Source organism: Cnephaeus nilssonii (genome assembly GCF_951640355.1).
Source record: "Cnephaeus nilssonii genome assembly, chromosome: 17".
In the NCBI taxonomy this organism is placed as follows: Eukaryota; Metazoa; Chordata; class Mammalia; order Chiroptera; family Vespertilionidae; genus Cnephaeus; species Cnephaeus nilssonii.
The window spans coordinates 13,021,104-13,045,621 of record NC_137088.1 but is presented as its reverse complement, the minus strand read 5'-3'; the positions used below and the strand labels follow the sequence as shown (position 1 = coordinate 13,045,621).

Sequence of the window (24,518 nt, the reverse complement as noted above, 5' to 3'; positions counted from 1 at the left end):
GTTGAGAAATGTGATGAGTCCACATTTGCTTCTTTGGTAGGATCTAAAGGCTATAACATTCCTTTATAACTCTTCACCCTTAGCTCCCTAAAAATCTTCTTTGAATGTGTTTTCCAACTTTCCAACAAGAGGCACAGCCCATGGGTAGGAACTGGGTGTGTTTCTTTTCTACTTGTGCCCACCCCTGTGCAGACCCACTCACTGTACCATAGTGAGGATAGAGGTGCCGACTCCTACAGCTCTGGAGAAAGCTTTCTTCTAAATGCCCCCTTCTGTAATAATTAAACAAGTACAAAGGCAGGGATAATAAGATGGATTTATTTTAAAAGACTACAAAATTTGACATGAAGAGAGATAAAAAAGACCCACAGAATTTCAATTGATAAATACAAAAATGATTGGCTATAAACAATGTAAAAATACATTTCCCAGTCCCAAAACAGAATATACTTTAAGCAATTATAAAATGTTTATGTTGTAAGTGCATTTCCCTTATGATTTTTTAAAACCATTCTAAACAGTTTATTTGTATAAAATATAACAAATTAAATTTATCATAGGTGTTAATAATTATTTTAACCTTGAGTTTACTGAGTCTGCCTTTTCCTGTACATAACAGTGGTTTTGGTCTCAAGTTCTCCTTGAACTTTATTTACAATGGTCTTTTTACTCCTAATTTCTTCTACAATAGAAGAGGGAGGATAATCAGTCATAAGTCCCATAAAAATCAATGTGAAGAAAGGTTCCAGAGAGACCAAAAATGCCAGTGAATATATTATCCTTCTGAAAAAGGCAAAGATTAAGTGGCCCCATGCCAAGAAAACAAAGAGAAATGAACCGTCATAACAACCAGGGCTTAAGCTCATGCCAGCTCTGTGTGTGAAGCCAGCTGAGGACAAGGCCACCAAACCCAATGCATGGGTGGGAACCCTGAGGTAGTCCAGGTGGTTTGCTGTCACCCCTAGCTGGATAGAGGTGATATTTACAATGGCAATGGTACAGTAGTTTGATGTGAAATTCCAGAACTTGCCTACCATAAGCTGGTTATTTTTGAACCAGTCTTTATTCTTGAGCCCAAGACCCAGGTTATTTCTCCTCCCTTAGATGGCACGCCCAGTCATATCAGCATCCATGATTGATTTCATTATCTCCTGAGCAGGTGTTGGTGACATCACCACTAGCACTAGCATCCAAACTCTGATTCAAACAGGTAAGCCCGAGTCACTAAGCCAGAGCAGAAGCTGTGCCTGGCTGTCAGGACTAATTTTTGAGAACCACATGAGCCATATTTATGCAGCTAAAATCTATCTACAAAAGGCAGATGAGAAGTTAAGAAAGGATGGGATTAAACTGCCTCATTGGAAACACGATTCCCCTTTTTCAGACAGAAAACCTAGGATGCCTAGCAGGGGAGATCTCCGCCAAAGTCCTTCAGGACCTGACGCAAAGGCTCAGCACCTTAGCACCAAAGTCTTGAGTCAGAAATCCAGGAGGAGGACAAGAAAGATCTAGTCTGGGTCCCAGCAGCAGACAATTCTTCCCGATTATCAGAACTGGTTATGAAGTGTCTCTTGAGAATGGTGTGACTACTCCCTCCACCATCAACAGTATTAACCTGGGCAAGATTCTCTAGAGAATCACTTTGAGGTCTCCTCCAAAGAGAAACTAGAGCAGTGCCTCTGTGGGAACAAAGCCCTAAGGATCACGCTAACACTCGAGGCAATAAAAGAGCCCAAGATCCTGGGCCACCGAAGGCACTGCCCACAAGGAAGAGCCAGAGGCCCACCTCTGCTGGACGGGGAAGCAGCGTGCGGGCCATTCCGGGCCGGGACACAAACGCGAGCACTCAAACGGATGGAAAATCGCAGGCTGGGGTTTGAAAAAGGAGACTGGCTCCACAGAACACGCCGAGGAGGGCCTGCAGAGCCGCTTCAGGTTCAGGAGAAATAATCATGTGCCAATAGGAGAACGAACCTCTCTCACTCACAGTATGAACTCGCCTCTTCGGACACTTGGTAAGTGGCTGAAGCCTGCTCTTACAATTTCACTGTATTGCACAAAAAATGTCTTTATTATCTTTGGTCCTTAGGTGTGATATCAGTTTCTTCCATTCTTCTATGTGTTAGATAAAAATCTTTTTTTTTTCACTTGATATCAACAACCACCAAAGTGCAGTATAAATATTGGGTTGCTGATGTTGCTTTTATACATATAAAATACCAACATCTCCCATACATTTTCTATTAGGCAACAAAAGAGCTTATAACAATTATCTTAAAATGTTACAATATAATTTTAAGGCCAAGGGAGAATCAGCAAAGCTTAAGTAATTATACTTTAAGGAAAAAACCTAGACCAACATTTAAAATTTTAAATTTAAAAATCTAAATATACATTAAATTTTATCTAATCATCAAAAAACAAGCTCATAGCTAAGCAAATTACCTTAAAAATGAAACAATATCTAAATGGATTAACTTAATCATGCTATTTATATAGCTAAGCCTAGTAACAATGACAGAATAATTTATCATCAGTGAGCTGTGATTTAAAGAAACTGCCCTCCCCCCCAAAAAAATAAACTTCATTGATACAAGTTTCAGATGTTATATATAAAAAACCCCTCTGGCCTAACCTGTGGTGACTGACTCACTGTCCAATATTGGTAAAATTGCCTTCTGGCACTTCCCCTTGCTCTTCAGAAGTGGTTTAGCAATTACGCAGACAGTACGAGGGCTGCTGCTGGGCTCGGGCACCACGCAGCCGCCTCCCTGCGTGACACCTGCTCCGTAGAGTCTTCAAGCATTGAGTGGTTCGGTGAGGGGCTCTGCCCTACCAGGGTCAGGCTTTCTCATCCGGGACTCCTGTCGTTTCTCACACACCATAATGGCAAAGTCGCCCAGGAACATAAAACTTGCTAGAAAGCCAAACACCTGAGGAGGAAAAAGTGACAAAAGTTATATGAGGAATTTTATAATATAATCTCACATTTCCTACTTTGAGAGTGTTTCATACGAGCAAGATGATTCATCAATTTTATCTTAACTTCAGTGGTAAAGAAATGTGTAAGGTCATAGCTATTAGTCAAAACCTCACAAATGCCCTGTCTTATAAAGTACATGTTCACTTGTGGGGTGCCAATCTATGAAACTAAGGTTAATAGATGAAAAACAAAATCCTATAAAATGATACAAACACAGGATTATCAGCAATGGTTGAATGGACCCACAGAGGAGATAAGGGACATAGTAGGCAGCTGAGCCTAGGTAAAACTGGAAAAAGTTATTAATGTCAAAAAAAATTCTATTTTGAATAGAATTATCTAAAAAATGTATTTTCCAGTTAATTGTCACTCTCTAATGACACAGCAACATGATGCCACTATTTACTTCCTCTTCCTTAAACCACTTCCTCATTATTGCACTTCTCTGATCCACATTCCGAGAATTCCGTCAAGAGACAGAAGACCTGGTTCAAATTTAGCTCTTCACTAGGGAAACCACGAGGGAACTGGGAGCCAAAGTGCTCTGTGAGAGAGAGAGAATTGGTGTAGGTCATGGCGAACGTCCCTGCCAACTCCAGCACCACATCTCCACGGTGCTTTCTCGCCTGGTGGCACCTGCCCCCTCTCTGGCCTGGCCGATTCAGGACTCAAGGTTGACAGATGTCACTTTGTCTGAGAGGCCATCGCTGATCCCGGAGCCCCCAGTCCATGCAGAGCCCCCTATGCCGTAGCATCCAGGTAGGTGACCTGCCAGCTCTTTTGCTGACTTAATTCACCCACAAAAACATTTTTAATGGATTCCCTCACTCATTTAATTCTACAAAATGTTTCATAATTTAAAGTGCAAAAGGTAACTTTCAGCACATTATAGAGTCTTTAAACTGCCAGTCATTCTTAATCCAAATGAAATCTAAATACTGTAACAATCTGACATATCATCTAATTTAAATAAATAGCTCATTTTTAATAGCTGGGATTTTATGCCATGCTTCCCCCCCCCCTTCAAACTCAACTTTTTTTTTTTTTTATTGATTTTTTTTTTTACCGAGAGGAAGGGAGAGGGATAAAGAGTTAGAAACATTGATTAAGTGAGAAACATCAATCAGCTGCCTCCTGCACACTCCCTACGGGGTATGTGCCTGCACCCAAGGTACATGCCCTTGACTGGAATCAAACCTGGGACCCTTGAGTCCAAAGGCGGATGCTCTAGCCACTGAGCCAAACCAAACCGGTTAGGGCTAAACTCAACTTTTCCTCAACTTCCATTTCACTTCCTCCACAGGATTTATAATAACATATTTCTATACTTGAAAATATTTTCCTGACCATCCTATCATCGTTCTCCGCTACAAAAATATGTATGTAAACTGAAATTGGCCATAAGGCTCTATTAAAACATTTGGTTTCCTCTTTAATTGGTTCATGTCTTCATGGATAAATATTAGTACTGCTAGAATGAGTCACAGTGCTGCATTAATTTTATTTTGTTTTTACCCATGTAAGTGCTAAGAAACCGTGAATAGGTAGGTAGAGCCATGCAATTCTTGAACTCCTTTTAAGTTGTTCTATCAAAAAAAGTAGTTTTAATTATCTATTAGCTGACTACTGGAAACTGTTCACATTCAGAGCACTGGTACCAATTCAGGTCCATGATCCTTGAGTTGCAATTCTGAAATTTAAAAAAATCCAAAATATTCTGAATTCTAAAAAAAATCTGCTTCCCCCTGCCAAGGATTTCATATAAAAATCTTATCTTTTATTAGGCTCAACTTTTGGATCATTTCTCCTGTGTAGTCTCTACACCTGGCATGCAGATGTGTTTTTGTTGAACCAAAAAGTAGAGAATAAGATAATAAAGTCGATTTTACCACTTGCATTAACAATAACATAGTCATATGTGGAGTAAATGGGCTTTTTGTTAGCAAAACTCAAGTTCTAAAGACAGGTTCTAGGCTTTTCAGGCTATCATATTTAAAGCTATCATTATTTACTTTTACGTTTCCTATTCAAAATCACAATAAAAAATGTTAAAAGACAAACTACTCTCCCATATTGTATAACTTGTCAAGTACTTTCCAGATTCCATATTTCTAATGAAATGAAAATAAGCAAAGATAAAAATACTAGGTACTTACAATTGCAGCCATTTCAGCTGAGGTATGGTCATGCGTGGCAACGAAAATGATGGACGCCAACAAAAACACACATCCTATCCCCAAAGTAATGTAAAAATCCTATACATATAAAAAACACATAAGGAATACAGTAAGGTTAGGTTGATAGAAACAAATATTTTAGTTTTTTACTCTTAAAAAAATTTAGTGATTTATTTTCCTTCACACAACCCAAATTTACATACTTTGAGACTTCTTTTTTTTTAATATATTTTTATTGATTTCAGAGAGGAAAGGAGAGAGAAAGATAGAAACATCAGTGATGAGAGAAAATCATTGATTGGCTGCCTCCTGCATGCCCCCACCACTGGGGATTGAGCCCGCAGCCCAAGCATGTGCCCTTGACTGGAATAGAACCTAGGACCCTTCAGTCCACAGGCTGATGCTCTATCCACTGAGCCAAACTGGCTAGGGTGAGACTTCTAACTTTTCAAAAAGCCTGACATTCAATAAACACCCTGTAAAGGAATATCATCTATGCTTTGGACAGGGCATATTCAGAGAATACGTTACAAAATAATCTTTTTATGAAACAGTTCCCCAAAGGCGGGGTTTGTGGGTGCGTGGGTGTGTGTGACCCTGAGTTTTATGCTTGACCCCCATAGGGATTGTGCAGGAGGCAGCCAATGGATGGTTCTCTCTCTATTCCTTCCCTTCCTCTCTCTCTAAAACCAATTTTTAAAATTTATCAAAGCCAAAAGATTTATTAAATTCTACATCTTACTTCCAGCAAAAGAAAGCATTTTTCTTTCCTTTCAACGTATTCTGTGCGAGGATAGCCTGAGAGGACTGTGGTGCTTTGAAAGCACTTTGGAAAAGAGAGAATCAAAAGAACTACCCATCGTTAACTAAAATCATGTCAATAGGTTTTTTAGCCACTTAAACTTTCTGTAATAACATACTGTTTTCAATTATTCCAAGTGGGTGGGTAATCCAAAATGAGCTTGTATAATGGACTATCCACTACCATAAAAGCTTCCATATCTCATCACAATGAAGCTTACAATGAGGTTCTTCATGGATTTCCAAGTGCTCTCTCAGCATCACCTCATAATGCTCTCTCTCCCTCCCTCTCATATGCCAGCTGAAAACTGCTCGACATACATACTTGATTCAGAGGAGAAACGTAAATGATAACCACTCCAAAGTGCTTAAGTCTGATACTTTGAGTTTTCGGAAATGCAATCTCCACTAAACCTAATATCGATAAAACTATCCAACAGAGTATTCATATCCCATTGTCAATTTGTTCACTTAACATTTGTAAAAAATTAAAGAGGTTTTCTCTTCTAAAAAAAGTGTTTTTCTGGGGCAGGGGGTAGAGGTGGGCACTAAGGGGTCAATGGGAGAAAAAGGGGGACTATGTAATACTTTCAACAATAAAGGTTTTAAAAATAAACAAAATAGGTGTTTTTCTGCAGTATTTTGTTATTTCTATCCCCTTGAATATTATTTCAAATCTACAAACATATATAAAACCCTATTCACTAATATTTGGATTACATTCAGGGAGGTATTTAAACAAGACAGTCATTTTGAGACAGAATAATGTACTATTCAATAAGCATGGGTTCTAGAGCCAGACTATCTGAGTTCAAACCCTAGTTACACTGCCTCCCAGGTATATGGCTTTAAATTAGTTACTTAACATCTGTGTGCCTTTGTCTCTTCATCTGCAAATGGAGGAAACAACAGTATCTTCTTCAGTAGATGATTCTAAAGATTAGTGTTAATCCATTGGAAGGGCTTAGATGAGTGCCAGGCACATAGTAAATGTCCCATAGAATCTGACCCACAATAGCATGGGATACAGAAGATTCTTTCTTGTAAAAGATTACCCTTCTACCCTAGACACCACCACCACCCAACTCAAAACATTTTCTCTAAAACAGAAAACCTCCCTTACATAAAAATATATTTAAAATTTAAGTACATTAATATGCACACAGTAAAAGTGATTTTTAAACCATTGAAGCAAACATGAAATCCTTACGTAGTTAGGAAAAAAGCAGAATGTATATAACTCAATGATTACCTATTAAATTTTGGAAAAGAGAGAATCAAAAGAACTACCCATCATTTACTAAATAAAATCATGTCAATAGTACGTTTTTTAGCCACTTAAACTTTCTGCAATAACATATTTTAAATTTTAAAAATCACCTACTAAAGGAAACAAAAGACCCAAAAGATAGTAAAATATTTACAAAAGCTGTTTTAAGATAAAATAATTGAATTATTTTTTATTCCCTAGTATTTTTTAAGTCAGTATTTACTAGAAAATAACTTTTAAAATCAAGTTTGATGTAATAAATGTTTTACATTTAGTTTAGTTTAGTTAGATCATTACACTAAATGGAACACATTATACTATTGTTTCTTGTCAAAAAGATTAATGTTCTTAAATACTACTGATACAGCACTAAAGTAAAAACTAACATTTCTAAAAAGATTCTTATGGATAGTGATACTGTTTTGCTGTTGAGAGATAAGAAATGAAAATGATGTAGGGTGTGTTTGTTTTTTATGTTTATATTGATTTCAGAGAGGAAGGGAGAGGAAGAGAGATAGAAACATCAATGATGAGAGAGAATCACTGAACCGCTGCCTCCTGCACGCCCCCTACTGGGGATCGAGCTTGCAACCAGTCAGGGCACTTGACTGGGAATTGAACAGTGACCTCCTGATTCATAGGTTGACACTCATCCATTGGGCTACACTGGTCAGGCGATGTTTTTAATCTTTAATGTTTAAAATATAGATTTATACAAACAACAAATCAATCAACTCAGATATTAGTGAACTTTTCTCTTGTCCAACTCTCATCATATCTGTAATAAGCATACCATAAACAAAAATTCTAAGGTATTCTCTCCATTCTCTTTTTAATATGTATTTCATAAAATGAGTGGTGCCGTTGTCATTGTTATATAGAAACTCCTGTGGTGATATTTGCCCTGACAGCATCTCAAGTTTCTATGGCTACCCTGGCCGGATAGTTCAGATGGTTAGAGCATCGTCCCGATACACCAAGGTATGGGTTCTATCCCTAGTCAGAGCACATACAAGAATTAACCAATGAATTCATAAATAAGTGGAGCAACAAATAAACCTTTCTCTCTAAAAAAAAGTCAAAAGTAAAGTCTCATTTAAAAAAAAACGTTGCTATGCTAGGTAGGGCCTTGGTTGTAGTAAGGTTCTGCTTAGGCCACATAATAGAATGCAGAGTGTGAGAGCTTTACTGGGGTCAAATCTCAGTTTATTTCCACTGTAGCTATGTAATTTTGGTCAAGTTACTAAACCACCTGCACCTACTAGTAAGTTTCCTCAACAGCAAAATGGAGCATTCAGGTCTGAGGACTCTAAACCACGCTGCACAGAACGTGCCTGGCACATAGTCTGCACTGACAGCAGCAGCACAAAGCAGTCATACACTGGCCTACCAAGCACTGTGTGTAGGAGCTCAAAGACTTGCTGGATTTGACTCAGATTCTACCTGTAGTTTTTCAAAGTTATTTTTTAACTGTTTGGTACAACTCTTTTAAAAAAATTAAATCTAAAATAATTATTTGGAAAGAAAGTAATAGACTCCTACAGCACAAAATTTGAGGTACAAAAAGGTATACAGAAAAAAACTAAATATCTTAGGTGTATAATAACATATGACCCAATGCTTGCTTCTCATTAATTTAAACAAAAACATAATCATACTGCTTTGTATTTATTCTATTACCTTTTATCCTTAATAGTTACAAATTTATCCTAATTTTTATCATTTCTCTCAGAGATATGAAATCTTTCATATGTACAATTAATTCTTAATGAACCACTACTGATGATTCAAATGATATTGCAGAAGTAAATTACTCAATTCTTTCTTTCTTTAATGCAGTACCTATGAGAATTAGCTCATCTGTCTTATCTCAAAAATCCTTATATTATACCCAAATAAAAACACAGGGTCAGCAGACTAAGTCTTTAGAAAGTTCTGCATCTCTAATAAGAACCTTCTTAATTCACTTACAGACAACTTTTTTCCCCATAATAAAATCAAAACAGCCCGGCGAGTGTGGCTCAGTGGTTGAGTGTTGATCCATGAACCAGGTTACAGTTTGATTCTCAGTCAAGGCACATGCCTGGGTTTTGGGCTCGATCCCCAGTAGGGAGCATGCAAGAGGCAGCTGATCAATTCTCCAATTCTCTTTCATCATTGCTATTTCTCTCTCTCTTCCTCCCTGAAATCAATAAAAATATTAATATGTGTGTGTGTGTGTGTATAGTGAATTAGGTTAAACCACCAGTCATTGTAAACTATGGGTAGTGTTTGTCACTTTCATTCTAATTCCACTTTCCCCTCCTATCATCCCATTTGGCAGAGAAAACTGAGTTCTCATGTGACTGAGTTTTGAAAGCGTTACTACTTTGTAGAATAAAACTATACAGATTCCCAAACAGCTATGTTGTTAGTACAGAGATGGTATTTTTCATGCTTACCGAGGACTTGACTTTTCCGGCATCGACTCTGTCATAAACGGGCGTGCAGTACACTATCAGTATGAGGAGGCAAAGGAGAAAGGCACTGCTGCTCACAAATTCAAAAAAGTAAAGTCCGCCACACAGAGTGCACTGTGACACGACTTCTTCACAGATGAAGGCCAGCAAAGACAGCAACTGCCAAAGAAACACAGCGTTTCACTCCAGTGTTTTCAGAGAAGCCTTCAGTGTTCCGAAAACACCGTCTGTTCCCTCAAATATTTACAAAGTGGAGACCGTGGCAACCAGCTCACCGAATGGCTGACCTACACAGAACTTACAGTGTGGTTGCTTTGAAGGGAAGATAGGTACACAAATGATTAATCAATTACCACGTGCTACAGAATACAGAAGTCCAGCCCAGGTGGCTGAGTGTCACCCTGTGCACCGAAAGGTTGCTGGTTCAATTCCCAGTCAGGGCACATACCTGGGTTGTGGGTTTGATCCCTGGTTGGGGCACCTATGGAAGGCAATGGATCGATGTTTCTTTCTCACATGGATGTTTCTCTCTCCCTTCCTCTCTCTAAGCACGTCCTCGCCGAAACCAGTTTGGCTCAGTGGATAGAGCGTCGGCCTGTGGACTCAAGGGTCCCGGGTTCGATTCCGGTCGGGGGCACGTACCTTGGTTGCGGGCACATCTCCAGTGGGGAGTGTGCGGGAGGCAGCTGATCGATGTTTCTCTCTCATTGATGTTTCTAACTCTCTATTCCTCTCCCTTCCTCTCTGTAAAAATCAATAAAATATATATTTTTTAAAAAGCATGTCCTCCAGTGAGGATTTAAAAAAAAAATTAGCTTTCACTGCTGATAGCGCTCAAAAACATGGTGAACATTCCTAAAAACCGCCAAACTTTCTGTAAGAAGTGTGGCAAGCATCAACCCCACAAAGTAACACAGTACAAGGGCAAGGATTCTCTGTATGTGCAGTGAGAGCGGCGTTACGACAGGAAGCAAAGTGGCTATGGTGGGCAGACGAAGCCTATTTTCCGAAAAAAGAAAGGCTAAAACTACAAAGAAGATTGTGCTGAGGCTTGAATGCGTTAAGCCTAACTGCAGATCTAAGAGAATGCTGGCTATTAAGAGATGCAAGCCTTTTGAAATGGGAGGAGATAAGAAGAGAAAGGGTCAAGTGATCCAGTTCTAGAGCATCATATTTTGCTTTATTATATGACAACTAGAGGCCCGGTGCACAAAATTCGTGCACGGGGGGGGGGGGGGGGAGTCCCTCAGCCCAGCCTGCACCCTCTCCAATCTGGGACGCCTTGAAGGATGTTGGACATTCCTCTCACAATCCAGGACTGCTGGCTCCCAATTAAAACACACAGAAGAGCCATGAAACTTGGGAGGCCAGGAAAGGCTTCCTGAAGAAAAGCTGAGGCCTGAAGGGCAGTAGAGTCCATTTGGGGGGTTAAAGATAGCAGAGAAGTCCCAGGCAGAGAAGCAAGACATACAAAGACCTAAGAGGTGAGAGAGCATGGCACCCTCCTTCCCATGGCACACACACATATCCCACCAACCACAACTCAACTGTGAAAGCGAGCTGAGTCACCATGACTAAAGTGTCCAGTGTGAAGGAAGAAGATAGCAGCACGAAAATGATTCAATGAGACAGGAGGTACGCAGAGGCCAGATCCAAATGTCCTCTTTAGTTTAAGGACTCTGGATTCTAAGGGATTTAAAGCAAAGGGTAACATGGTCAGGTTCTTGCTTTTAATAGTTCTCACGAGCTGCAATATGGAGATGGGACTGGAGGAAGGACCAAACTTGAGCAAACTGATGTATGACGTTCAGGAAAAGAGAGCACCCAGGGCAGCTAGCAGTAATAATGGAGAAGAATGGCTGAAACCGGTTTGGCTCAGTGGATAGAGCGTCGGTCTGTGGACTGAAAGGTCCCAGGTTTGATTCCGGTCAAGGGCATGTACATTGGTTTCGGGCACATCCCCGGTAGGGGGTGTGCAGGAGGCAGCTGGTCGATGTTTCTCTCTCATCGATGTTTCTAACACTCTATCCCTCTCCCTTCCTCTCTGTAAAAAATCAATAAAATATATTAAAAAACAACAACAACAAAAATAATGGAGAAGAATGGCTAATCACTGAAAAGTGCAATAGGAGCCCTTATTAAACAGGATGAATAACAACAGAGTAAGAAACAAGATAATACTGAAACATATGTACTAAAACATTTGAACTTAACACAAAACATTTATTCACCAATCATCTGAAGTGGGCCTTGTCTCTTGAGTATGAGCCTACAAAATTGGAATTCCACATTGTGTTTTTTGCATTAATCCCTTTCATCATTTATGACAACCACTCCCAGAATGATAGTATTTGAAGGGGAGCAAGATCTTGGACACTGATAATCAGAGTACAGAATCTTTCCAGAGTTGGACCAGCCTTTCACAGTTGTCTTGCTCTTAATTCCACAGCAAATATTTTAGTAATTTATTTTTCCGTCTTTCCAAATCATATTTTAAAATATATTTTTATTGATTTCAGAGAGAAAGGGGGAGAGAGAGAGATAGAAACATCAATGATGAGAATCATTGACCGGCTGCCTCCTACTGGGGATCGAGCCCACAACCTGGGCATGTGCCCCTGACCAGAATTGAACCCAGGACCCTTCAGTCTGACCATAAAAATTATAAGTAGTACAAACCATTTCGGGAATAACATAAGTCAACTGATGGCAGAGGTTAAGAGTAAAGAGTGCCCCGGCCAGTGTGGCTCAGTTGGTTGGGCATCGTCCAATGCACTGAAAGGTTGCCAGTTTGATTCCCAGTCAGGGCGCACGCCAGAGTTTCGGGCTCCATACTCAGTTGGGGCGCATACAGAAGGCAGCTGATCAATGTTTCTCTCTTCCTCTCCCTAAACAAAAAAAAATGTTTAAATAACAATTAAAGAAAACAGAGTGAAGAGTGATCCAGAGGGGCCAGTAAGCCCCATGGCTGTCCAGGATAGACAGGAATGGGTCAGAATGACTTTTTGCACTGAATGAAGAATGGTTAACTCTGGTTGATTTGGCAACTCAATGAAATGGAAGTGGGTTTTAACAGTGTTCCCACTGTTGTACAGGTAGTATTAACATACTGATGCTTCACTGCAGAAAGAAGAGTTTTGTTTTACTTTTTAAGAGGCAAGGCTGTTGGGAAGAGAATAAATTCAGTTTTAATTATACTGTGTCTGAGGGCTCTGTAGAAGAGTTAGGATATACAGCTCAGAGGAGAGGTGTGAGGTGGAGATAAAGATGTGGGACCTTGGCCAGGTAGCTGAGTTGGTTAGAGTATCATCCCAATACGCCAATGTTGAGGGCTCCATCCCTCGTCAGGGCACACACAAGAAGCAACCAATAATACCTAAATAAGGGAAACGACAAATTGGTGTCTGTCTCTTTCTCTCTCTCATAAAAAAAGAGATGTGGGAGTCAGCCAGTGAGATCACCTAGAATGAGGAGAACTCTGAAGAACCCAAAGATTGAAGGGATATGCAGCGGGGGAGACACCAACAAAGGACAATTAGGAGGAGTAGTCCCAGAGGTAGCAGACCAAGAAAAAAGTGTTTCTATGAAGAGAAAGGGATCCAGAGTGCTGAATGCTACTTAGGAGTCAGGTAAGGACAAAACTGAAACACTTACATTAGACTGAGCTGCCAGAAGGTTGCTGGTGACATCAGCAAGACAACTCCAGGGTAGTCAGACCGGGAAGCTGAGCCTGCAGTACTGCACAGTGGGAAGGAAGGGGAAGACAAGGCAGTGGAACACAGACAGCACAGGCAAGATGTGTGGTTTCAAGAGTGGCCAGAGAGGGTAGTAGTAGATGAGGTCAAAGGGAAGGGAATTACAAGATGGGAGAGAACTGGGTGTGTGTAAATGCCTCTTCAGCAGAAATCAGTAAGATGGGTGTGTCTAAAGACAGGAAGGAAAGAGGCTCTTCAGAGGTAGGATTCAGAGCTCAGGTGTGGGACTAGCTCCTCTCCAGAAATAAGAGGGAAGAAAGTGAAGGGAGTTTTACTTGGGCTGTTTGTGTGGGTTTGGGGGACGCTGAGGGAGTTTCCTCCTGAGCGTTAAAACTATCAAAATAACTGATGACCCAAGTAGATGCCTATCGGGAAATGCCATCTCACCCAAGTCAGGCCAATAGAAGCAACCAGATATATTAAGGGCAACAAAACTGCTACCAAAGTCAACAGATACATTTCATAGGGTATAATAAAAAATTTAACCTATAAAACATTTCCATACAAAAGAAGTCAATGGTACAGTTGGAAAACAGTTTAGCAGTTTCTTTAAAAAACTAAGCATGCACCTGCCATGAACCCAACAACTGTATTTCTGCATCTTGCATGCAACCAAGAGAAATGAAAACTTACGTTAGTGCAAAAATACTGCATGAAGGTTCATAACAATTTTATTCACAATAGCCCCAAACTGGAAACAATCCAGATGTCCTTCAACGGTTAAGCAAACTGTGGTAGGTACATCCATACTACAGAATACTACTTAGCAACAAAAAGGAACAAGTTTGACATATGCCACAACCTAGATGAATCTCCAGAGAATTATGCAAAGTGAAAAAAATCTAATTTCAAAAGGTTATAGACTGCATGGTTCTGTTTATATAGCATTCCACAAAAAACAAAGATCATAGAGATGAAGAACAAGTTTGTGGTGCCCAGGGGAGAGAGGAGTGGTGTGGCTAAAGTGGAAGCATGAGGGAACCCCGTGGTGATGGACAGTTCTAGATCTTGATTGCAGCAGTGCTTACAGGAAGCTACACACGTAATAAAATTGCGTAAGAGTAATGCACGCACACACACACACACACATGCACACATACAGGACCTCCCTGTACATTTTTTGCAAGTTCCTGTGAATCTATAGTTACTTTAAAATAAAAGTTTTTCTTTAAAAGGTCAAATCTAAATTGGTATCTAAGTGTCTAAGGCAGTGGTTCTCAACCTTTCTAATGCCACAACCCTTTAATACAGTTCCTCATGTTGTGGTGACTCCCAACCATAAAATTATTTTCGTTGCTACTTCATAACTGTAATTTTGCTACTGTTATGAATCGTAATGTAAATATCTGTGTTTTCCGATGGTCTTAGGCTCTACAGCAGCGGTTCTCAACCTGTGGGTCACGACTGTAGAGCCTAAGACCATTACATTACGATTCATAACAGTTGCAAAATTACAGTTATGAAGTAGCAACGAAAATAATTTTATGGTTGGGAGTCACCACAACATGAGGAACTGTATTAAAGGGTCGCGGCATTAGAAAGGTTGAGAACCACTGGGATTTCCCCCCTTCTACTGAGCAATACAAAATTCATATATCCCCACAACTTCAAAGAACTATAGAAAGACAAAAATAGATCCTACTGCTATATTTCCTGTTAGTGAAGTATAAAACCATCCAGTATATCCCAAACAACCTCCTTCACACAGATGTTAGGTGAGGTATTTCCAATCACTAAACCACAGGATATAAAGGCCACACCAAGACAAACCCCAGAAGGTCATTGTGTAAAGGTACTTCCTTCGTCTCCTGTAATTATAGTTACAGGATGAGTCTTTACAGGTCTAGAGTATAATAAAATACTGTATAATATTCCTTATGCCCTACTCTTGCCTCTATCTTAGGAGTTTCTCCATGAGAAGATAGCCTAAAACTCTAATTGGGGTTTTAGAATAGTTGAAGCATGTTTATTACAATAACTAGATTATCAGGATCACTCATCTGTGTAGGCTGACCAAAAAAGAAATCTTTTCTGTAGTATCAATACAGACTGCTTACCTAAGTCTTAGGAAGAAAAGGGCAGGATCCAGCGTGGCCAGAAGCAATCAGTGTCAAGTAATTACAAGTCCTGTTCCAAACTTATCATCAGAAGTCTTTCTTACTAACCTTAAGCCTCAGAGCAGTATTAAGAGGCGGGTTCTGCACGGGTGTCCTAAGAGACTGAAGGGGTACAATATCAAGTTTGGGCGTTTCCTAATGCCGGTTCCCATGTAAAGGACAAGGGATTAGCACTATGAGCTATATTCAGTTTGAAATTTACTCCTGACTCCCCATCTCTAATGCTATTAAGCTTCCTTGATATCCCCCACAGCACTATACAGTCTGTAGTACAAAATAAAATGATCATTTCACAATATGTACATATAATGAATCATTATGTTGGACACCTGAAGCAAATATGTTACATTTCAATTATAGCTCAATAAAAATATAAAAAATAAAGTGTATTTGAGTATTATGTATGCAGCACTATAATATGCATAGGAACATGTGATGACAGAGCAATAAGATCAATGTTCAAGTCAATAAGAACACGATATATTTTGTATCTCACAACTGAGTGTTCATTATATCTAAGTTCAGGAAATATCAGGAAAATGTTCACCCGGACTAAGAGTAGCTCAAGAAGGATGGGTAGAAAAGCAAGACTCAGACCAGAGCCAAGAGACACACAGGGTCCAGGAGGGGGATAAACAAGAACAGATTCAGGAAAGCAAGAATTTGCCCAGCCGGTGTGGCTCAGTGCTTGAGGATCGACCTAGGAACCAGGAGGTCACTGTTGATTCCTGGTCAGGGCACATGCCTGGGTTGTGGGCTCAATCCCCAGTAGGGGGAGTGCAGGAGGCAGCCAATCAATGAGTCTCTCTCCCCCTTCCTCTCTGAAATCAATAAAAATATATTTAAAAAAAAAAAAAAGAATTAGCATGGTAATCCCAAAAGGATAATAAGGCAACTGACCTAACTGGATGGGGAGTGCTGAGAAAAAAGGTTAAGGTGCTGGGTGTGGTTATGTGAAAATCATACCAGGGAGCACGGACTTCTAGATAAAGACACAGGGGCTGCCTGCCTGGTTCGGCTGGATAGAAAACAAAAGGAACAGAGACTGGGCGGGGCCTGCGGGAACAGCACAGTCCCAGAGTCTGAGGGAAAGCAAGAACACCAGACAAGCAAGTCACAGGACAGTCTGCACTTCTTAGGAAAACTCCTTTGAAAGCAGTGATGCTGGGTACTGTGAGGGTGTGAGGGGGGTAGTGTGGCTTGTTTTATTTTAGTCATATTTTTAGTTGGTGTTTTTTCTAAGCAGACAATTAAGTTTTTTTTTTAAGTGAGAGTTAAGGGAAGGAAGAATTTCTAAAAGTGGGTCGTCACCAACACTAAATACCAAAGTGGTAAAGGACAATAAAAAGAAATAAGGTCACTGAACTGGACAAGGAAATAGTAGTGAATGCAACCCATAAGTTAAAAGGCTCAATTATTATTGTCTGGTGAACAGTTTTACTCTCAACAGCACGAAGACGTCATACAAAGTATTGCTTACTAAATATGAAGCTAACCCCCTAACGACAGGACACTAATGCTGCTCCTTCTAATGACATAAAATTTTACCCAAATATATTTAAGGGAATTATCAAGCTTTGGGAGTTGGGAGGGCCTTTGGAGAGCATGTGGTCTCCCACCCTCATGTTTACAAATGATGGAATTAATCTCTGACAGGTTAAGTCCCAAGTTAGCCAGGCACAGACAAGAACCCAGGTCTCCTGACTCCTACTCTGTACTTGTTCCCCCCATAAAACACTATTTGTTAAGTTCATTTAATGACTAAGTATGTTTGTGTAGGTTTCTCCTGAAGGTTGGGTTTTTGAGGTTACAACCATAGTCTTGTGCATTTCCCCTTTTGCTGTTCAATCACACATAATTTCCCAAGGTCAGCACATCTGGGAAGTCTTCGTGACTAAAATATGGTCTTACAGTTCTAGAGATTTAAACATTCAGATAATTACTACCCTGTGCCTCTCTCCATTTCAATTTCACTACCTTTTCTGAAACTTCAAGTCTTCCTTAAAATTAAGTCATGGCATTAAGTATTAATTCTCCATCATTTGTTTAAAGTGGATTATAAAAAAAATTTTCTTATAAAAAAAGCTTTTTAATGTTTGCCACTAATTATAAAACTCCATCTACAAAATTATGTTAATTTGTGAATTAATGAGCTTATAGTCATATGCAAGGTTCAAGTAAACAAATCTGTCAGCCTGAAGTTAAGCTAGGCTTCCCCTGCCTTAGGCCAGGTGGGGACAACCAGCCCGGGGGCCATATAAGGCTCTCGCAATCATTTGGTCTGGCCCTGCCAACGCAACCGCCAGTCGGACTCGAAATTCGATAAATCTAGGAGTTTTATGCATAGCAACGTAAATTTATATTACGTGAAAGATGTTAGAAATATCCAAATGGCCCTCGGCAGAAAGAAGGTTCCCACCCCTGCCTTATGCAAACATTTACTCTCACAAAGGTTCAAAGATAAAATTTGTTGACATTATGGATCTTCCTCAGGTAAAAATGGAGCATTTAAATTGGGTACATACCATTTTCACATTTAGATAACGAAAAGAGCACTAGTGTAAGATAAATTGCTTCTAAGTGATTTGTCTGGGCGCTTACAGAGTAACATTATTTATAACTTAATAAATTTAAATCACTGGTGAATTCCCAATCAAACTGCTTGCTTGAAGAGTCATTATAATCACAGTACTGTGCAGCCCTTAGGACATTGAACTGGTACCATAAACACAATGTCAGCTTGTTGCAGAGAGAATATTACACATATTTAGGTCACTGCACCAGCTTACTAGACAGGAATTAGGTTGTCAAAGGCCAATTCACCCCTTAAAACAAAAACAAACTCTTTCAAAAGTAACAATAACAACCAAAAACCTCACAAAATAAAATACATGGGTATAAGGACCCATCTAAAGATAGAATAAACTGGTAATAAACTCAATGCATAAATGTATGTCTGCAATGACACCTTATAGTGAATTCCTAGCTGAACCTTTATTCTTCGGCTCTGGAGGATGCTTATGTTTTGAACAAGTCTTTGACAAAATTAAGGACATACTTGAATGCTAGACAAAGCAGTACAACTCCAACTCAGGAGTTACATCCATATAACTCAAGAGCTAGTCACACTTCTTTTTTTTAAATATATTTTTTATTGATTTTTTACAGAGAGGAAGGGAGAGGGATAGAGAGTTAGAAACATCGATGAGAGAGAAACATCGATCAGCTGCCTCCTGCACACCTCCTACTGGGGATGTGCCTGCAACCAAGGTACATGCCCTCGAACCTGGGACCTTTCAGTCCACAGACAGGCCAATGCTCTATGCACTGAGCCAAATGGGTCAGGGCTAGTCACACTCTTCTGTCTCTAAACTCCCCTTCTGTGTTTGCATGCAGGCTCCACTCTCTACCCCTAGGGGGTTCAGTTCTGTACCAGCATGCCCCACAGAGCCTCAGAAATTTGTAAAAAAAAAATCTTAAGGAGTGGAAAGAATCTCAAAGGATATCCATTTCAATCTCCTAGGACTCTAATCTAAGGATTCCTAAGTAAACAGCCTCTGGCTTTTAAGTTTTAAGCAAGGTTCCTTTCTCTTTGAGGTCTTTGAGAATCTGATAAGATGTATGAGTTCAGAATCACATACCCAAACACAAAAATGCACTACATTTTGACTAAAATGTTATAGGGCATGCAGGTCCCTTATTAAAGTATCTCCTCTTCTGATTATGAATTTCTCCATTACCGTGTTTGGTTATTGGAACTCTGAAATTATTATTTTTTTTAATCCTCACCTGAGGATATTTTTCCATTGATTTTTAGAGAGAGTGGAAGAGAGAGGGAGAGACAGAGAGAAACACATCGATTGGTTGCCTCCTGCACGCCACCCCCTCCACCCCCGGCCGGGGAAGAGCCTGCAACCGAGGTACATGCCCTTGACCGGAATCGGCCAGGACCCTTGGGTCCGTAGACCAACACTCTATCCACTGATCCAAACCGGCTAGGGCACGAAATTCTATTTAATTTTAAAAAATAAATCATCCTATATAATAAAAGGCTAATAAGCAAATTGTCCCCATGGGCAGGAGTTCCACCGACCGGGAGTTAGACCACCAGGGGGTGGCACAGAACATGGCAGGCGTCAGAGCAGCGCTGGCCCCAATCGCCCTCCCAGTCACCCCATAGATCAGCCTTGATCACCAGCCAGGCCTAGGGACTCTCCGTGCACGAATTTCATGCGCCGGGCCTCTTGTCTAAAATAAAACAACCTAAACACAGAATTTGCGTTAAGGCAAATAAGACTTTGCTTGCTGCCCCAGGCTGGATGACAGTTTTAATTTACTTGGGACTTTCTGTGTGACTCCTGTAATATACTGTTGGGAAGAGATAAGACATTATTAAAATAAACAAAAGCAGGAACCAAAAGACAACCATAAAAATGAAATTAAGAAATATTGTTTAAAATGTATATTAAAGAAAGCATTCTTACAATATTACCAGTTCCCCATAAACAAACTAATAGAGTTCAAAAGAGACATTAGTTTTTATTTTCCTCTTTCTCCTCGTGGATGATGGAGAACAAGCAGGAATAGTCTAACAACCTGGCAAGGCAAATTCATCTTCCCCTCTTCTGTAAGTCCAGGGTAAGTCTATCACCAAAATTTCTAGCTGTATTCTATTCCGAAGATACACAACTACAGTTTGTTACACTATAAATACGGTAATGAAAAACTTTACTTGAGCTTTGTTATTTCTGATTAGGAAGAAAAAATAAATAAAGGCAACTGAAAATAGATTTAATCATGGGCAACAGATGAGTATCGATGGTGTCTTGTAAGCAGTAAGAATGCTTCAGATTAATATTCATTCTTTTCTGCTCTAACGAGTTCTACTCAAGTAGCTCTACTGCAGAGAAACAGCTGAAATCTGAAAGGCATGTGAGAGCTGACAAGAGGAAGAGCAGAAGGAAGCACTTCTGGGTAGAAGGACTGAATAGCTGATGCAAGAAATAGGGAGCCCTGCGGCTTGAAGAACCTAAAAGGCCTACCTACTGAGGAGGCTGGAGAGACAGAGCCAGAACCTCTAGGGATCCATAGGCCAAACTAGCACCTGCCTCTAAGTGATTTCCCAATTACTGCAGTGCCCGTTTCCTGCTATTCTATTCAATAAAAGCAGGTCACCTGACTTCTAAGAACATAAGCTCTGGTTATCTGAGTTCTAAGAATTTAAGTTCCTCCCAAAGAAACTAATGGCTATTTTTACTTGGGATGGTTTTAGAAAAAAACACACACAAACCAACCTGTCAGCATTCTAAGCAGCCTGGTTTTTCTGTCTTGCAGAAAACGTTGCTCGCCGTTGGTTAAAACAAAACACAGGAGCTCAATGTATGTAAGCGGAATCAAAATTTAAATCGCAAAGGCGTTTTGGTATTTTCACTAATAGGTTTAAGGTTACCTTCACTGCCTGCAGTAAACTAAAATTCGATGAAATCGAAAACACCGTGCCCTAGTTCTGCCCCCTGCCCTCACACACAAAAAGCTGTCCTTTTGACTTTGTGCTTCGTTCACACCTGTTGCCCATGCAGAAGCAGTTCTTTTCCAATCAACAGAAAACTTTTGGGAGGCAAGTTTTCTGAACACACACATCTCAATGCCAGTGCGTGTCCATCAGATTAAACTGGCCCCATGGGCTCGCACCAGGAAAACCGCAAGAACCAGGGAAAGATAAAAAGCACTTCGCAGTCTAAATACAGGTCCTTTGGGAGATAATGCAGAGGAACAGCGGGGAGGAGAAACCAAGGTGGCTACAGAGTAAAGGAGAAGTCCGGGGTAAGTCTATCACCAACATTTCTAGCTGTATTCTATTCGGAACATACACCACTATAGTTTGTTACACTATAAACAAGGCAATGAAAGACTTTACTTGAGCTTTGCTATTTCTGATTAGGAAGAACAAAAATAAAGGCAACTGAAAATAGATTTAATGGGCAACAGATGAATATCGCTGACGTCTTTTAAGCAGTAAGAGTGCTTCCGATTAATATGAATTCTTTCCTGGGCCCACCTCACCCGTTCAGCGGCCCTCCGTCGCCGTCGGGGACCCACCTGGGGGCCAGGGGCCGCCCAGCGGGAGGGGTGGCGGCCGCAGGAACCGGGGTGTGGAAACGCCGCTTCCTGAACCACCGGGCTGAGGAGAGGCGGCTGGGCGGCCTCCCCAGCCCACAGGCCGAGGGCCCAGGACCGGGGCCCAGGACCGGAGCCCCGCCCCGCCCGCCGCGCCCACCCCGGCCGGGACTTACCAGCTGCAAGCCCTTGAGCACGCGCCGGGGCAGGGGGAGCCGGCCCAGGTGGCAGTAGGCGGCGAGGCCGCTCCGGGCGCCCCTGGCCGGGCCCGGGTCCTCCTCGGTGGTGGGGCGGTACACGGCTCCGTTCTCCATCGCCCAGGCCGGGGAGCACAGCGACCACGGCGGTGGCGGTGCGGACTTCACCGACTCCAGGCGTCCCCGGGCGGAGCCGTCACTTCCTGGGCCTCCGCCTGGACATCCGGCGGGCTCCGCCCCGCCCCCGCCCCTTTCCCTGGCCCCGCCCCCTGTCGCCGATAGGCCTTTCCCACCTCGTCACGCGCCCCGTAAAGCTCTGGGGATCCCCGGCTGGGTGGCTCAGCTGAGAGCAGCGGCTCCACAGGCCAAGGTTGTGGGTTTGATCCCCAGCCGGGCATGTACAAGAATCAAACAATGAATGCATAAGAGGAACAACAAATCAATGTTTCTCTCTCTCTCAAAACTCAATTAAAAAATACAAATAAACAAAAGATCGGGGGAGAGAAAAAAAAAGATCTTGGCAGAGGCTTTCACAGGAATAGCAGGTACACAGGTCCTGAGAACCAAATGAGCTTGGCTCATTCTGAAACCAAAGATTAAGCCAGGGAGAAGGGAGAGGAGATGAAATTGGAGATGTGGGCAAAGGCCAGATAATATAGGGGCCTGTAGGGGACCCTAAAGGGCAAGTGAAGAAATTGAATTTGATTTTAAGTGAAATGTGTTGTCTGGAAGGACTTTGAGGCATGTTACCTTCTGCATCTCTTAATTTCTTTTAGGTTTATTCATCAACATCATTTAGTTTAGTTTTTCTTGTTCAGCTGCTGCAATCACGTTAATTTTCTGTGAATTTATGGCAACTCATCAAGGAATGTAATTATATTTTAGCACCTGAAACTGATTAAATTACATGAGAGGCACACATATTTTCTCCATGCCAATATAATGTAGGTACTATCATTGCTTCCATTTTACAGATGAAATAAATAAGTGAGGCCAAAAGTCTGAGGATCATGTCCCAGATCAAACATCCAGGGGCAGTGGGAATGAAAGACTAGGTACTTGGAATCTTGCGGTTGACAATTAAGCCAGCAAACCTCAACTTCTAACCCATCCTTCCATTAGAGAATCAAAATCCATGGAAGAGGGGAGGGGTAACTGCTGCCACCTGCCTCCACGTTTATCTTCTCGCCCAAACCTCCCTTTTTTCTTCCAGAAAAGAAACAAAAGCTCTCATTCAAATGAAGAGACAAGTAGACATTACTTTGCAGGGGTTGTCTACAGCCGCCAAAACTATCCTTCTGTCTTTGATTAAATGCATTCTGAATATGCTGTGAGGCCAAGCAGTCACTGATTTTGTCCAATAAAATGAGGCCACTGTGTTTTCACCAAGGCTGCAAGGACTCACTGTCCTATTCTTCAAGTCACCACCATCCCAAATGAGACACTACTGACACCTGAAATTTACCCCCAAAAAATCAGATGGGCCCTAACTGATTTGGCTCAGTGGATAGAGTGTCAGCCTGCGGGCTGAAAGGTCCCAGGTTCGATTCTGGTCAAGGGCATGTACCTTGGTTGCTGGCACATCCCCAGTGGGAGGTGTGCAGGAGGCAGCTGATCAACATTTCTCTCTTATCGATGTTTCTGGCTCTCTATCCCTTTCCCTTTCTCTCTGTAAAAAATCAATAAAATATATTTTTTAAAAATCAGATGGGTTGATGAATAGAGAGATAAAAGGATAGACTTGTGGTAAAGCAATAGCTTTTCTGAGTGTTTGAACATTGTCAAAATAAAACATCGAGTGAAAGTTATAAAGAAAAGGGAAACTGAGTCAGGAGAGAAGATAATCAAAGTCTCTCAACCCTCTTGGTTTAAGGTACACTTGGGCAATTCCTATAGGGGGTCTCTGCTTTTGTTTGAATTTAGAAGAGGGGAAAAAATTTACAAACTTCAGGGTGTATAAGAATCATCTAGGAGTTTAACTAAAAAAAGATTCTTAGAAATCCAGCTCCAGCCTGGCCGTTGTGGCTCAGTGGTTGAGCGTTGACCTATGAACCAGGAGGTCACGGTTGGATTCCCAGTCAGGGCACATGCCCAGGTTGCAGACTCATTCCCCAGTGTGAGGTGCAGAGGAAGCAGCCAATTCCTTACTCTCTCATCATTGATGTTTCTCTCTCTCTCCCTCTCACTCTCCCCCTTCCTCTCTGAAATCGATAAAAATATATTTTAAAAAAGATAGAAAGAAACCCAATTCCAAAGGGTCTGAATTTGGGTAGGGCTTGAAACTCTTTTGTAACAAGCTCTCTAGATGATATTCGTGAGAAATCCATTCATATGAAGGAACACTATATTTTAATGTGATCGGAATGAAAGCCAGTAGGTAGGAGACAGCAGATGTACCATAACTTCCTTTGCCTTGATTGATTTGGGGTACCCAAAATGTAGACACTAATATCCCTCCCAGTTAAAAAAAAAAGTATGCATCACTTATTTTTTTAATGAAATAAAAGGCCAAATAAAGACTGTAGGGCTTCATGAACAAAACACTTGTATCAAGGAGCCCTTTTGATGGATGTGTCCACACAGAAAACTGTCATCTTCACTAATGAATAAACAACACTGAATAATTAAACGCTGGGACTTGC

At 41.0% G+C, this 24,518-nt stretch overlaps 1 protein-coding gene and 1 pseudogene across 2 annotated transcripts; one reads left to right on the top strand and one right to left on the bottom strand.

The window, feature by feature from the left end:
- Positions 1–300: 300 nt before the first annotated feature.
- CMTM6 (CKLF like MARVEL transmembrane domain containing 6) lies at positions 301–22,102 on the bottom strand. The gene is made up of 4 exons (XM_079795633.1): positions 21,856–22,102; positions 9,673–9,849; positions 5,140–5,238; positions 301–2,933 (listed from the first exon to the last, which is right to left on the bottom strand). Exons 1-4 carry the CDS (start codon positions 21,991–21,993, stop codon positions 2,799–2,801), a joined length of 549 nt encoding a protein of 182 aa, XP_079651759.1. The 5' UTR covers positions 21,994–22,102; the 3' UTR covers positions 301–2,798.
- LOC307113742 (large ribosomal subunit protein eL42-like) lies at positions 9,860–14,788 on the top strand (annotated as a pseudogene). Its single transcript has one exon. The product of its transcript is annotated as a large ribosomal subunit protein eL42-like (transcript).
- Positions 22,103–24,518: the final 2,416 nt, after the last annotated feature.